The sequence below is a fragment of the Struthio camelus genome, chromosome 8 (assembly GCF_040807025.1).
Source record: "Struthio camelus isolate bStrCam1 chromosome 8, bStrCam1.hap1, whole genome shotgun sequence".
In the NCBI taxonomy this organism is placed as follows: Eukaryota; Metazoa; Chordata; class Aves; order Struthioniformes; family Struthionidae; genus Struthio; species Struthio camelus.
The window spans coordinates 3,221,701-3,236,271 of record NC_090949.1 but is presented as its reverse complement, the minus strand read 5'-3'; the positions used below and the strand labels follow the sequence as shown (position 1 = coordinate 3,236,271).

Below are 14,571 nucleotides of genomic sequence, written 5' to 3'. Positions count from 1 at the left end.
TCCTGCTTGTGTCTTTGCTGGCAGAGTGAAGAATTTCACAAGCTTAACACTCAAAACTCTTAAGAAGTCACCACTTCTTGATTTTAAAAAACAAAACAAAAACTTAGATTCTGACACACTACTAGAAAACCAGACTTTTCTCTGAACTATTGCAAGCTGATGTTTTAGTCACTTTTCACTGCTGTTTCTCTGCAAATGAAACAAGTTGGACAGATATTCTAGGAAAGTGTATTTCTTTTCATCTTGAGACTTTTACAAATTTGGTTTGCATCTACTGAAGGGCTTCAGCCGACTTTTTTTTTTTTTTTTTTTTTCTTCTTCTTCCCCCTCAGGGCTGGATCAGCATAACTCCTACCAGTGTCCCACCTGCCAGTAAACTAGGTGGCAATGTTGTGTTCAGGTCATTCCTTCACTTAGGTAATGCTGGAGATGAGAAGCACTGTAATGCGCTAATAATCGCTAGTGAATGTGTTACTCAGTTACAGGATTTCTCGTAGTGAAGCCTGTTGCTGCAGGAGCTGCCTTACCTCACTGGTAGTCAGTCACCTTCCACCCATGAAATCCAGCAACGCATCCTTCCCTTTGCAAAATCTCCTCTCAAAATGAGGGCCAAAAGCCCTGGAATTCGTTATAGTTGCTGAAAAACGGCAGTAAAAGCCTGTCACGTCCTCCCTGGGACCTGTTACTGATCATCTCTCTGTGATCTCCCAGACATTTCAGGCTTCCTGTGGCCTTCTGTCTCCTCAAGACGCTCTTTAGTCTGGTATCTGAGTTACCACTAGCCTATGAATGCGTCTGTTTAAAGACTTAAACATATCTGTCCCAAACTGATAAGAGGTCTGGATTTAAATGTATTAGTTCAACTACATTAGTGCCTGTTGTGAGCGCTCATTCAGAATTAAATTCAATTAATTTTAATTCATTTCTGAGAGGGTCTACACGGGAGTTGAATTTAACTTAGCCAATATGTTTTGTAAGTTAATTGTATTTGTTTTATTAATTGGGAAAATCGGCCAATTTTAAAGCTGAACTAGCTGAAATAGGCTCTGTTGAAATCCGTTTTAGAAACGTGGATACAGGTCACCAGAACTGGCTTGAGTATAGCAGACTAATCTACTGTCCTCTTAGAAAATGGAGATCCGCACCACAAATTCAAAACTACAGGTGAAAAGTTAGGCCCTGCTGCCTTTCAGATTCTCCTGTTAGCTGTTACGGTGCTTTCAGTATTGAAAGGAGGGCTTGCTGTTACGCAGCGGCACTATTTTTGGTGTGAGGATTGCCCAACAGCGTCGCGAGGAGCGAGCCTCGTGTGTGCTGCGCCCTGACGCAGCCAGTTCTGCTGCCTTGCCTTCCTGGCCTCCACCTCTTCCAGGGGCAGAACAACTCCTTGCTTTCCCGAATCACACCTCCAGCCTCCGCGGCAGAGGCGGTCCGTCCGTGACTTTACGGGGAGGGTGCACCGACCTGATGGCGGTTTAGTCGGACTGGTTACTACCCCCTCCAGCCAGTCACACAGCCCGGTAGTGTGGCTGGCTGCTGGACAGGGGAACTTATGACTCTGCTCGTTTTCTTTTCCTCCTCCTCATCTCTCTGAGACTGAAATAATTAGTAAATCTGTGGCGCCCATGTCGTCCTGAACACAGGAGTCGCAGCTCTGTTAAGGCCTTGTGTTAGCCTGTCCCTTCACCAGTTTGCTGCAGAGCAAGGCTGAGCCCAAGGTAATGATGCAAATGTCTGTCAATTTGTTGTTATTTGGGAAGCTTTAATTATTCGGGAATTACTGCTGTTTGGCAGTTACTGATAAATACTATTTTTAGTTCTCATTTCCCCCCCCCCCCTTTTTTTTTTTTTTTAAAGGAAAATCACATTCAATCACCAGACATTATTTCAAAATTCACTGCATCTTTATCTGAGTCTCCTCATAACCACGGAAGAGATATGTATCAAATAACACTTCGGTGCCGCTGCGAAGCAGATTGTGCAGTGAGCCCCATGAAGTTTGTTATTTGGATAAAAATCCATTGTTTTTAAATGCACGTCGAAACTATGCTTCAGGCCTAGGCACAGATTCATTGCAGCTTGCACCGTGCTGCGATCTACACCAGTTACTTTTGGAAGGGAATGCCTTCAGAGGTCCTGCTTGGGGTTTCTTGCGGGAAACGGTAGCTTTAGTTACTTGTGCAAACTTCCGAGGAGCCCTGCAGCCTCCCAGCAGGTCACTTGTGTTTAAAGGAGAATAAGATGTAATTAAGATTTGTTAGAGCTCTTGTGATAATCAAGTTGGACTGCAGTACGGGAAGCAGGAAGACACTGTGTCTTCTTGGCAGAAAGCAGGCCAAGATGTTCATTTGGGGCTACTCTGATTTTATTAAGAAGTCTGCACTTAATGGTGAAGGATGTTAGCTAACAAGCAGGCAAAATAACTCTGATGAACCAAAGTAACTTCTTTAAGGAAATTCTGTGCTATACTTGCTGGAATGTTCCTGTAATGACATAGACGTGATTTTTGGAGACCTGGGTCCAGGTTTACTTTCTGTAACGGTGATGCATATGTGAACTGAAAAACTAGGTATTTTTATTTAAAATCCAAGTATTTATGAAGGCTCATGAAAAAGAAATGCTCATAATAATAATTTATTTTTAAACAGAGTGGATTTGGGAACAGTTCAGGAACTTGATGTTTCTTTTGATTTTTGGTGTATAAATTAGATAGATTTTAATGTATGGTAGAGGTTGCTTTAACCTTGGTATTTTAGACATGAATGGATTTCCTGTAGTTTCTAGGTACCTATTGCTCTGTTGGAATAGTTGGAATGACTGAAGTATATGTAGTTAATTTTATTAATATGGAGGCCTGATTACAGTTCATCCCGCCAAATGAACCTGGGATAAGTGTTTTTACTCATCATAGGAAATTTTACAAGCTTTTTTAACAGGCAGATTGCTTTAAGCATTACTCATTTTTAAAGTGAAGATGATTGATCCTAATTAGTGTCCACTGTGTGTTTAACTTTGTGATTCATAATATAATTCATGATATAATTTAGGGATAGGTTTCTACAGAAATTATGTACTAGGAGATAAAGCAAATGAGAGACTCATTGAATCCTTACTTCCTACCTCCCAGCCATTTCTTAAACCAGTCTGTTTAAAATAACAGTATAGATGCTGACTCTATTTTTGATACTGGATGTCTGTTTCTTTTGGAAAAAAGGTACTCTGCAAATTCTCTAGCAAAAACATATAGGACTAAATACATCCATGCAGAAAGATGCATACTCCATCTGTATTATCTGCATGTGGCAACTGTAATGCTCTGAAATACATGAGTGAATAGTGTTTTGGTACTTGCCAGGTTGCTGGTAGCTAGTTTTTGGGTGCCGTCCCCAACCAATGACAAGGAGTAAGGTTCTGTTAACGTAGCGTAGCTTATAGCAATGTTTTAATCAGAGTATGCAGTCTCTCTCTGTTTTTTCTCTTCATCCGAAGCAGGAAGTTTTAAAAGAACAGGTTTGCGTCTTCTTAATTAAAAATAGTGCAAAATAAACTTTCAGACATGACAGGGCAGATGATTAACTCTGCCTGAGGTGAAAAGAGATAATGAAGGCGGGGAGTGAGGGGGAGGCTTGGCAAAATTGAGCTACTAAAATATTTGTCTTAGTTTATTGTAGTGATGACTTGAAGTTCAGTTGTGCTGCGCTCTGGGTTTAGTTTCTGTTTCAACAGCCTGTCTGACAGAGAAGTAGTGGCATGTGTATGCCATCGTCCTGTGGTATGGCTTTCACGTGCTTCAGGATGTTGAACACGCGTAAGAAGCCGTTTGCTGTTTGTGTTCAGAGGAAAATGAGTTACAGCGTTTTCGCTCATTAGAGTTTTGCAACTCGCAGTTAGAGCTCCTCACATAATCAAGTGAAAAACCGACCGGAAAAAGCAGCAGTGGAGTGTTGTCCAGAACACTGCTTCGTGTCAGTGTTTTGGGTAAAAACCAAGCTTTTGTGGGCACTGCAAGCCTGCAGTGGTCGTTGCCAAAGCGCTGCTCAGTGCCCGGCCTTCCCATACGAGATCCTAGCACTACTAATTTCAGTAGATGTTTTGCCGTTCAGTTTTAAGGGCCCTTGATTTCCTTCCTGCTGACGCAATTTTGCATGATAATTCAAGGGAGCTGAAGTATTCAGTAAAAGCTGACAATTAATTGCATCAGTTAGTGGAAAAATACCTGGGGATTGAACCCCCTGTTCCCCTGACTGCCGATAAGAGAGAAGGTAAGATTTAAGTTCTTAGGAGCTAACGAAGATCAGTGTCTAAAAGCTTTCCACGCTGCTCCCCGATTTTAAATAGCTGTTTGTTAATTATGCAGGTAGCGCTGTGACCTGCCGAGTCCTAGCACTTAGGTAAGACGCGCACACGTGGAGTGCTCTCTAAGACTCCCTGAGAAGTTCTTCCGAATTTTGTAACGTTCCGACACAGGGAAACCTGTTAACCTGGAAAGATGTGCGTTATTTTACCCCAGCAGAGCAAATGGCTTTTAATGATGACCAAAACCATGGAAATAACTTCCTGTGCTCTCCTGTGAAAGCATTTGAACAGTGTTGTGGAGGACTCTGTAAAGGGCTACATCAGCCCAGGCCTTTGGCTATACCAGTAGCCTCTTTCCTACTGCTTTCTCAGTTTGGCTGAGTTTCTTTTTTTTTTTTTTTTTTTTTCCCCATATGTGACATCCTCTCTTTTGGAGTTGATAGAAGAAAATTCCTGTTTCCGCTGTGCTCTTTGCCTTTTTAAAAAACGAACTTAAATGTAAAAACGTGATGACATCATCTCTTCAGGAAATGCAACGTAGCGTTATGGGAGGTTCACGACAACCGGAATCTCTCATTTAGGAATGAAATATCATCACACTGATGATGCTTAAGCCTCAAAGATCATTTGTCAGAAAAAATTACTTACTTTAACTGATTGGAAAAGTAGGAATGGTAGTGCTGCCAGCAATGCATCTTTGCTTCGGGAATGAATAGCTATTATGAAACATAAGTCAGATGAGTTTTTTTGTCAAGGTGTATTTTTCTGCCACTAATAATTCCACTTAAATATATTGGCTTCTGTCAGTCTATTTTCAGTTAGTCTTCTGCACAGTCATTACTCAAATATAGTGTGTAAATAAAATGGTGACCTCCGCAGAGCTCCAAAGATTGCAGTGGCTTCAGTTTTGAACAGCTCTCCTTAAGCTGTGTTTAGGAGTGCCTAAGTGGCCTAACTTCTTTCCTCTGACTGCCAAACCAGCAAAGGTGAAAGAGGATGCAAAAGTATATACCAAACTGCTTGCTTTCGTTTCTAACCAAAGACTGTTTCCATGCTAAACTTGCTGCTCTGACACAAGCCAGAGTAATTAAAGGATAGAAAGAGAAGAAGGGATAAGAGCTTTTGGAAATAATTACCACTGGCAGGTAGAAATGTGCTTATTTCCAATAAAACTGAATCCCTCCCAGTACCATTCTGTTGTGCGAGACTTTTTCTTCCCCTCGGAAAGTCAAAAGCATAACTTCTCTTTCTTTTGGGGAGACTGTTAATGTCATTATGTCATTAATGGTCATTATGTTCCTATCATTTATAACATTAAGTTTGCATATATCTTTCTGTCATAGACCATGAGATGCTTTGTGATTTTGCGTAATTGTTTTGGTTATTGCACCCCAAACTTGAGTTTAATCTAACTTTTGCATCTGTTTTGCTCTGTACAGTTGACACTCCAGATCCCTATGTGGAGCTGTTCATCCCATCAGCCCCTGACTGCAGGAAGAGAACTAAACATTTCAATAATGATGTGAATCCCGTGTGGAACGAGACCTTTGAATTCATTTTGGACCCCAATCAAGAAAATGTTCTGGAGGTAAATCATCTGACTGAGGTGTATCTGTGAAAAGGAAGTTGAACAATGTCTGGAAGGTTAGAATAGCAGTATCTTGTACATGTACAGCATCTGTTGCCTCAACATTTCAAAGATTTTTTTAAAACATTAAAGGCTAGATTTTGCCTTTAGGCATGGTATTAAGCAAGCGCGTAAATGTATAGATTATATTATTCAAGGAGTAGGCTTGAGAGTCTTTGTGAGATAGGCCTCTGAATCATCTCTCAGACTGCTCCTGAGGGCTATAGTAGCTTACTGTTCTTCGCATCAGCTGTAAATTATTGTTTCCCTGCTTCCTTGACTGATTCAACTATTAGGGACAGTGAAGATCTGGGGGTAAAGTCAAGTCTCTGCCCATTCCCGGCTCCTCCCTGAGGAGACAGAAACCAGAAGCATGGCTCTTTCTCCTCTGTGCCTGGAGCCAAGGTCTGAGTTGCCCACCTAGTGATGTTTTGGGAACCTTTACTCCATGTGCAGGCTTATTGACTAAGGCACCATCTAATCTGAGTGCATTAAGCCTTTCCAGACTGCGTACAAAGGGTGAGTATGACTATTTTATATGTGGACATGGTAGGAATCTAAAGCTATCTGTGTTGCTTTGTTAGCTTAGTGGTTCTTAGGGGATGGCCCTAACACACAGAGTGCTTTTACCCTAGTTTAGGCGTGTTCAGCCTAAATTAGAGGGCCAACTAGGAGAGAGGCTAAAGCCTGTGAAGCCTTTATTTGAGCTAGTAAACATAGATCTTGAACAGTTTAGCTCCAAGAAATTAAAATCGGTGCTTCCTGCAGTGTTCCCTGTGTTCCTGGAGAGGCAGGCATGTTCTGCCATTCAGGGAGACAGAATTGCATGGTGCTGGAACACGAAGAGCCATGTGTCCTCCACAGGTGGCAGGTGTACTGGGGAGGTCCCAATAATTTCATTACAGCTTTGCAGAAAGGAGATTACCTAGAGTAACTTCCACCAGCTGGTCATGTGCACCAGTCACCTGAGTTGACTCTCACTAAATGTTTTGGTCATGGACATGCAAACTGGCAGCATGAAACCTGAGGAAAGTTTGAAATCTCTAACTTCAGTTATTTTTTCTGATAACAAGACAAACGAGTAGATACCTGGAATTAGAGGAATGAAGTGATTCTATTTTCTTCCTGAGAAGCATTTGTGGAAATGGAGAGGAAGAAGAAAAGAAGAACTGGGGTCATCAACCTGCCTCTATTGCAATATGGGAAATGAAAATCGTTATATTTCTACCTGATGAAGCTATATAATCCTTTTTTGAGCCTCTGACTGCCGATGAGCAAATAGTAGAACACAATATGATGTATAAACGGTTTTAATAGGTTCAGGTGTCACAGTCTGTAGTAAAGCTTTCAAGTTTAGCAGAAATTATAGTAAAAGTTTAAACTAAATAACTATCTGCATTTGTAATCAAATGAGAGTCTTAATTGTTTTTTTTAACCTCTGTAGATTCTAACATAAATCCTGGGGCAGAGAGCTTCTTGTGTCTCCTTGCAGGATTTCCTGCACTTTCTAGTTTGATAATTTGTGAATGAAATACAAGGTTTGGAGTAGTACTTTTTATGCTTGCATCATACATGCAGGGGTTAAAACTGCCTCAGCAAAAAGGACTCAGCAAAAATCTATAATATGATTTATCCTAGCAATTGCATATGGAAGGAGCAAAAAAAAGAAAATGGTATCACAAAGGGGAAAGTGGAAAAATGTAGCTCTGTATATGAGTTATAGTTGAATCTTTTTTAAAGTTCATCTTTTTCTTGATTTTAACTGATAAATTAGCGAGGTGTAATTGAATCATCTCCATCTTGATTAAGATTTTGTCTTGGAGTTTCTTTAGGGTTTTTTCTCATTACATTTTAAAACACGTTTATGAAGTGAAATAAGTTACGAGCTATGAAATGGGATCACAAAAACGGTTTCCTAATAGGTTCTGTGCCCTCCAGTGCACTGAATTTTGGGAGACAAGAAAACAGCACTTCCTTCAGGATCACGGTCAAGGAGAATCCATTGAATAAAGAACCTGACAGGTTTCAGGGAACTTGCACAGTAATTACAGCAATTCTGTGTGTCAGTTGTTTCTAACTTGGTATCCTGTTGGTTGTCGTTCTGATGTTGTTACAGCTGTTGTGGATGTTGGAAGATCTGCAGAAGCTAGTGCTGGCTAAAAGTTTGGAAACAGCAAATAAGAGTTAAAATACAGTCGCTTGTTTACATTGGCATTTTATAAAGATTGGGTCAGATTGTGCTTCTTGTTACACTTAGGCAGCTTCCCTGGTAACGTATGAATTTGTTGAGGGTAGAATTTGGCTCAAGAATTTTAAAAGGATAAATTGCTAAGTCATGAGCAACAATGGCTAACGGCTTATCTACTGCCTTCTTTAGAATCAAGTACTGCCTCTTGTACTCAATATCTGTGTGCGTTTTCATGTGAAGAAGTTGGCATGGTGGCAAGCCATTTGTTCCTTACCGTTATAAGATCTACATATTTTTGACCGTGGTGTGGCTCGAGTCGTTTGCTTCCTTCTGTGTTAATAATGTGACTAACTCATTTCCCGCCATGGTGAGAATCCCCAGTTACTGAAACATCTCCAGTACATCGACTAGCATTTTATGAGGTTTTTCTCATAGACCAAAACAGAAATGCATATGCTAAGCCTGTGCATCTTTTCTAGGTCACTTTGATGGATGCCAACTATGTTATGGATGAAACTCTTGGCACGTCCACATTTCCTATATCCTCCCTGAAACTGGGAGAGAAGAAGGAAGTCCAGTTAACTTTCAACAATGTAAGTTGCAATATTGTGTAGCTTCACCTTGTTTCCTGCAGCACTGAACACGATGGAATGGATTCTGAACTGTTGGATAGATCAGGACATACCATGTTTCTGTCTTTTTATGAGGTGTCTGAATTCTAGCTCTGCCATGCTGCGGTTAAATAAAAGCTTCTTCACAAATCATAAGTGTCTGCATGTGAAGGCTAAGGAATCTCACCATGTCTGAGGTAACTCAAGAGTTTTCCCCTAGTCACTCTATTGAAGGATAAGGAAAAGGTTTGGCCTGCTGCTGATAACTGTTCCCAGATATAAAAGGAAATCCAAGACCATTTCTGATCCCACTAGTCTTCCTCAGTACTAGCTATGGATGTGTTTTCTCCATGTATAACTAAGTTTTAATTTCAGAAATGGATTAGAATGCATCATGAAGGGGCTAATGGTGGCAGCCTTTCAATCAGGAAATCGGTGAATTTTGGGCGGTTTGGGAGAGGTATGTCAGGCGAGGATTGTTCTCTGCATGCCCTGCTCTGAAGTTCGTTTTCTAAGCATTCACTCTGTGCCACATTAAGGCACACAGCGCTGGCCTCGTGGAACTATGTTTATCTTCTTAAAATCCTTTTGAGAAGAAGAGAATAAATGGTAAGGAAACATCAAGTCAGGCTGAGCCCAGTGTAGACAATTTGTATTCGCAACTTCTATTCCTAAGATTTCTATTGCAATTAGTATAAAATAAGAAAATGACTTGCTATTTCCCTGTTGGGACATTTCCCTTAAAGAATTTATTTAATACTGTGTGCATACATTTTTTTTCAACTACAGTATCACTACATGTTTTCAGAAGTGCTTTCTAAATTAGTAATATCAGGCGCTGAAATAAAGTAATTACTACTCTGTCTTTGAAGCGTTTCCCTGAATGACGCTTAACTCTGTTTCTTCATGTTCTCCCTTTGGTTTTTTTTTTCTCTTTTCTTTCTCCCACCACCTTCTCAGTAAACCACCTCATTTAGCGTTTTCCCATTGCAGAGTGAAGCAACTGAGTGCCAGATTTTGCCTCACCCCTCGGCAGTATGCAGGATGTGGCAGGCCAAGAGAGCTTTACGCTTCCGTCTCCTTAACTAGTGTGTGCAAGGGTCAAGCATGTTCAGTCGGAAGCGTTAGTCCAATTCTAGCCCTGTTCCTAATGATCAAACGCCGCAAATGAGGATAATGCATTTATTGCAAGGGGCAAAGCGAGACAAGGCGCTATATATGACTGTGTTACCCGCCCGCAAGGATATACCAATGTGTCAGCGGCCACTGGGTATTGAGGGAGCTTTGGGGAGATAAAAAAAAAAAAAACACCTATCCATTCTGTCCTAATTCCAGCAGCCTCATACGCTTCATATGCCTTCTTGCTTCAGGTGGAAGATGAATAGCACTGTCAAAAAGCGATGGTCAGCAAAATAAAGCCAAGATAATGGGATCTGCCTAATGAAAGTCAGGGCTAGCACCACCTAGCAGCGTTTTCAACTGTATTCAGTGCTTGTGATGTATTTTGGAAGCACTTTATGTGCATTGCGAGAAAGGTTACTTAAAGAAACTCATTTACATATTTCAGAAATTGTTTCCTCTTTTAAAAAAGTGATTTTAAAAAACATTTTGCAGCAGTAGTTAGTTTCTATTCCAGGTGTGTATGGTTGTGTGTCCCCCCCCCCCCCCCCCCTTTTACAAATGATGTAAACAGATTTAAATATTTCTTGTTTAGGTCACAGAAATGACTTTGGAATTGTCTCTTGAAGTCTGGTAAGTATCTCATGTAAAAATGTATTGGCAGCAAGGGTAATTTTTGTTATATTCTGTTCATTGTATTTTTCTTAAAATCATGTCAAGGAGAGTGCAAAAATTCATTGTTTTAGCATTGAAATACCAAGTACTGAAAAATCAGGAGGCTAAAATTGAAGGTGATTTTCACAAAGTAATTGTAGCATTGGTGTAAATACCAGTATTTATATGAATAGTTGTCCCCTTTCCAAATGTTTGCAGGATCAAGGCAAGGATCAGAGTATATGAGTTTCTCATCCTGACTTATGTTGAGTGGTTTCCGTTCCAAAGGCTCTTCCTCTCATAAACGCATAGACCTCAGGCTCAGCTATTATCCTCCTTATTTTACCTTCTGTGGTAACTTTGCATCTCATGTTAACTTTCAGCGTATATGGATGCACGTTACAAAGCTGTCCCTAAAACGTACTTGAATGCTAATATTCACCATGCAGTATTGAAGTCAAAGGTGTAGATCTCAGCTGGGCCAGGATTTCGCTGTGTATAAAGCTAAGCAGATGCCTATTGTTTTTTCTCTAAGTGTCTTTCTCTCTGTTTCTCAGGCTGTCTAGGCGAAAGACCAAAGATCACCTTGAGGCATCATCAAAAAAAAAAAAAAAAAAAAAAGTCAAAGAGCCAGTTACTGAGAATAAGGCATTTAAAGAGTATTTTTAACTGTAACTATGAATAGCAGCACTAAACATTAACTGTAAATGTGGAACTCTTTAGTAATGATTCTGGAGACTAGTAAACATCCCTCAGGGATAATTTCTGCTCATTGTTTTATAGTAGTAGAGATGCATATGTGGGTGGTCCTTGAGCCCACCCCTAAAACTTCTAGGCCCTGTACCTTTTGAGCATATTTCGCCTGTCTGACATTAAATGAGCGTAAGATGCCTGGCTATGCCTTGCTGCTGGTAGACAGTAGGCATTGAACCAAAGGAACCAGCCAGGTTTGACTCAGTTGGGCTCTGCTAGCCACATGGCTTTTGGAGCGTACTTGGATCTCTAGATCGCAGTGTCATGCGCATCTTGATGGTACATTGCTTCCAGGCTGTCCCCCTTTTTTTTTTTTTTTTGTCTCCCTGTCTTTTTCTTAGTCTGGTCATTTTACTGCCTAACAGTTTGTTAATAACTCTCAGAAATTATTAATTGTGCCTAAATAGATGCATTTCATCACACAGTGTGTCTTTCATAAAGCATTGTCGAGTAGCCGCAAAGACTCTTAAGAGTGCTTTTTCGTAAATGTGAGAATTTCAGGGAGACAGATGTCAGGAAGACTTAATATGCTCCTCCGCACTGCCCTCTTCTACAAGCAGTGCTCAAATGAATGACTTCTGCAAGTCTGCGTATGGGAGAGATCCCATTGAATTAAGTGGTGCTCATTCACGAAGTTAGTTTTAAGCATGGGATTACTTCTTGGCTGAGACTTTTGAGGCTTTTTCTGAACACTTTTTGCTTTAAAAAGAAAAAAAGTCACTCAAATTCTAAAACCTTGGAGGTACTGTAGTTCAAACCATGGAATGACAGACAGACTCAATGAGTTAACTAGTCCAGATGAGATAACAGATAAAATTGTTCACCCTGTCTTGTCATATGAAATAAGTGGGAGATGAAGTTGTAGCTTTGCTAAGATCATTTAAGTACAGAAATGAGCCCTGTGTACATTTTGGGTCGCACAATCTGCATAGAAAGCTAGAAAAAGAGCTTTTGTCTCTCCTGTGTTCAATGAGTAAAATTTACTATATTTGATTGTAAGACTGAACGGGCACAAAGTCAAAAGTACCTTCTCCTCCCTTAATAAGAAACTCTTAAGTTCAGAAAAATATATGTTGGTAAGAGTGTATGAACATTTTTCCTTGCAGTTCTTTGTTCAGTGAATAAAGAGGATAAAGAGAGAATTCAAATTTTTAGACTGTCAGTCTTTTATCATATGTGAATGATGAATTCACTTCCTGTATTTTATTTTATTTTTTTTTTTAAGACCACAGTACACGGCTAGAAGCTGCATACTTTGTCTCATTTTCACTAGTTTGGGAGTAGAGGGGTGGCTATATAAAATTCATATCTTAAAGACATAGTGTGCCGTTGTTCTTCACTTCCGTCACTCCATAGAATCACTTGATGCGATTGTGTCACTGGCGTAGCCATAATTTAATTGAGATTTTATGTTTCTTCTCGGGTAAGGTGGTAAGGAATTTACTTCCGTTCATATCCATAGGTGGCTTTTTTTAGTTCTCTTTTGAATTATGCTGTTCGATAAAGCGTGTCCGTTTTGCAAAACAGCTCTTCCACTGATCTTCGATTCAGTATGGCTCTGTGTGATGAGGAGAAGAAATTTCGGCAGCAGCGGAAAGATAATATCATGCACAGTATGAAATCATTTCTAGGAGAAGAAAACAGCAAGAACCTGACCACTTCCCGTGATGTAAGTTTGTAGAGTTCTGATTAATAGTAATTGCACATCAAGATTTGTATCGGTTTTGGAATCCTGCATTTATCTCTCAAAAGAATAAGTAAGCGATGAGGTGAAAGGGTTCAATGTAAAGACAGATGACCAAGCAAAACCATTTTTCCTCTGTGCACGTGCTGTATTGAGGATGGAGAATTTTCCTTGTGCCCTAAACTTATAAGGTAAGGTGGCAAAATCCTGTGCTAGAGTGAAGTTGCACTTGAGTAAGATGTGTTCCATAAAACCAAAAGGACAAAATGGCATAAACGCCACTAGAGGATAAATATGACAGCTTTTAATTTGCACTGACATTTTAAGCAAGTGTAGCTTTGTCCTAATTCATTATTCTTTTTAATCTTAGCAGGCTATACCTAGGGTAAAACGGGGGGCAGAAGGATATATATCCGTATTCTTCATTTTGCTCTCTTGCTGAATTCCATGCTTTGTTAAGGTGCTGGTCCTGACTGGAGATCCTCATTTGAAAAATGCATGAAGGGAGTGTGAATTATACGCCATGCAAAAAGTGCAGTGGCTCTGGGCAGGCACGTAACTCTGGAATCCGCTCTTGCACGCTTGACATCCAGCTTGTGCTCTTAAGGTGGTTTTCTCTGTCTGAAGGACAAGGCAGCAAATGAGTAGTTTTAATGTTAGAGTTAGCTTAGAAATGATTTTCTTTCCTTCTGTTCTTCTTTTCCCGTAGGCTGTTTTATAGGATTAAGATTCTGAAGCTTAATTCTTAGAGAACATGAGATGCTACAGCTTCCAATGACTCACTGGGATGCTGGTGCTCTGTAGTTCTGAAAGTCAACCCAACAGAGCTAGATGAACTGATGGTGGTTTGGGTCATATCAAAATGAGGAAGTGTACTGAATCCTACTGATCCTGTCAGTGATTTCATACAGCACTGCTTTATTTTGAGTCAGTTAAGGATACAGTTGGTACAAGTCCACCTATTTGTTTTTTAGTGGCTTGTCCATCTTCTCCTTCCCTCCTTGCTTGTTTCCTGTCCTGTTCTGCTCCCTGAACTCTGACAGGGTGGCTATGTAGGGGAGGTCAAGCAGTGAACTGAATGACTTAATTCGTCTGGGTTAAAAATAACAATTTCTTTGCTGCATTTTAGTATAAGCAGAATGTGATGATCTTTTGCAAAAACTGGAACCAACACAGAGGAATTCCTTTCTAAATTTCAATGAATTTTTGAGCAGAAACTAACTGTGTTATTAATGTTTAGATCTGAGCTTTTTCAGCTAGTGAAATGTGCTAGCGTGAGCTTTCTGAGGAAGGTGAAAGAATCTGAGAAGTATGGTGTGTGTTTCTTCTGCGGTGGTATCAATCACCTACATTGTGAAGGACTATTTGCAATTTTTTTTTTCTTAATTTTCAGTGCAGTTATTTTATTGTTGGCACATGCAGATTTTATCAGAGTAGATATTTGTAGATATCCCCACGTGTACGTCTGTAGATATTTGTAGATATCCACGCGTGTACGTCTGGTCTACCGCAGACAAACATCTTTCTCAGAAAGAATGCAAAGATATTTTGTCACTCTCCAGTTAGGATTGGAGTGATACTCAGCGCCTAAAGTATCTATTCTGTACAGGTGATATGAGTGCATGAATAAAACCTCATT

General features: G+C 40.2%; 1 protein-coding gene across 5 annotated transcripts in view; it reads left to right on the top strand.

Moving 5' to 3' along the window:
• The window catches only part of PLA2G4A (phospholipase A2 group IVA), an 81,801-nt gene that overhangs the window by 32,255 nt on the left and 34,975 nt on the right, over positions 1 to 14,571 (top strand). For 4 of the 5 annotated variants that reach the window (XM_068952046.1, XM_068952042.1, XM_068952044.1 and 1 more), the window contains 4 exons: positions 5,736 to 5,884; positions 8,591 to 8,704; positions 10,437 to 10,474; positions 12,776 to 12,917. In XM_068952046.1, the coding sequence (XP_068808147.1) occupies positions 5,736 to 5,884; positions 8,591 to 8,704; positions 10,437 to 10,474; positions 12,776 to 12,917 (443 nt within the window). Of the gene's footprint in view, positions 1 to 1,441; positions 1,719 to 5,735; positions 5,885 to 8,590; positions 8,705 to 10,436; positions 10,475 to 12,775; positions 12,918 to 14,571 lie in introns of those variants that run through there. The other variant, XM_068952045.1, reaches the window with a different exon arrangement.